The sequence below is a fragment of the Charadrius vociferus genome, unplaced genomic scaffold (assembly GCF_000708025.1).
Source record: "Charadrius vociferus isolate BGI_N301 unplaced genomic scaffold, ASM70802v2 C15642883, whole genome shotgun sequence".
In the NCBI taxonomy this organism is placed as follows: Eukaryota; Metazoa; Chordata; class Aves; order Charadriiformes; family Charadriidae; genus Charadrius; species Charadrius vociferus.
This window is the reverse complement of record NW_009659419.1, coordinates 364-1,033: the sequence shown is the minus strand read 5'-3', so window position 1 is coordinate 1,033 and position 670 is coordinate 364. Positions and strand designations below refer to the sequence as shown.

At 43.1% G+C, this 670-nt stretch overlaps 1 protein-coding gene across 1 annotated transcript; it reads left to right on the top strand.

Annotated features, from left to right (window-relative positions):
- Nucleotides 1-98: 98 nt before the first annotated feature.
- On the top strand, nt 99-365 carry LOC104293724 (twisted gastrulation protein homolog 1-like; the record flags this gene model as incomplete). Its single annotated transcript, XM_009893244.1, has 1 exon — nt 99-365. A coding segment is annotated over one exon (267 nt), but the record flags the coding sequence as incomplete, so codon positions are not given.
- Nucleotides 366-670: the final 305 nt, after the last annotated feature.

Sequence of the window (670 nt, the reverse complement as noted above, 5' to 3'; positions counted from 1 at the left end):
AAAAAAAAAAGGAATTTTGATTTTCTAAATATTCCTGCCGGTTTCAAGGAGAAGAGTTTAGGGAGTTTGGTGTAACTTACTGTTCCATTCCTCTGCAGGTATGTGCAATCCTCGCAATTACAGTGACACACCTCCAACATCCAAGAGCACTGTTGAGGAGTTGCATGAACCGATTCCTTCACTTTTCCGGGCCCTGACAGAAGGGGATACTCAGCTGAACTGGAATATCGTTTCCTTCCCTGTGGCAGAAGAACTGTCGCACCATGAGAACCTCGTTTCCTTTTTAGAAACAGTGAACCAACCACAGCATCAGAACGTATCTGTCCCAAGCAACAATGTCCACACACCTTACTCTAGTGACAAAGGTAATGAGCGTAGCGTCTAAATTCCTAGCGCTTCCTCTCGTCTCTTCTAGAAGCCTTCTCAGTGCATATTCTGTGCTTGTCTGTGCTCACTTCTTCTTTTCCCGTAAAAAAGTGTGAAAAGTTCAGTTTCATTTTGAGCATGACATAACAAAAGGAGTGAGGCAAAAGTATTGAGGACCATGGAAAATGGTGTTAAAATGTCTGTTGATCTTAGGAGATGCTGAACCACATGAGTTTGTTATCTCTATTATTCCTCCTGTGGCATGAGGCAGTTTGTTCACGTAATTTCATGTGCACTGGCACGG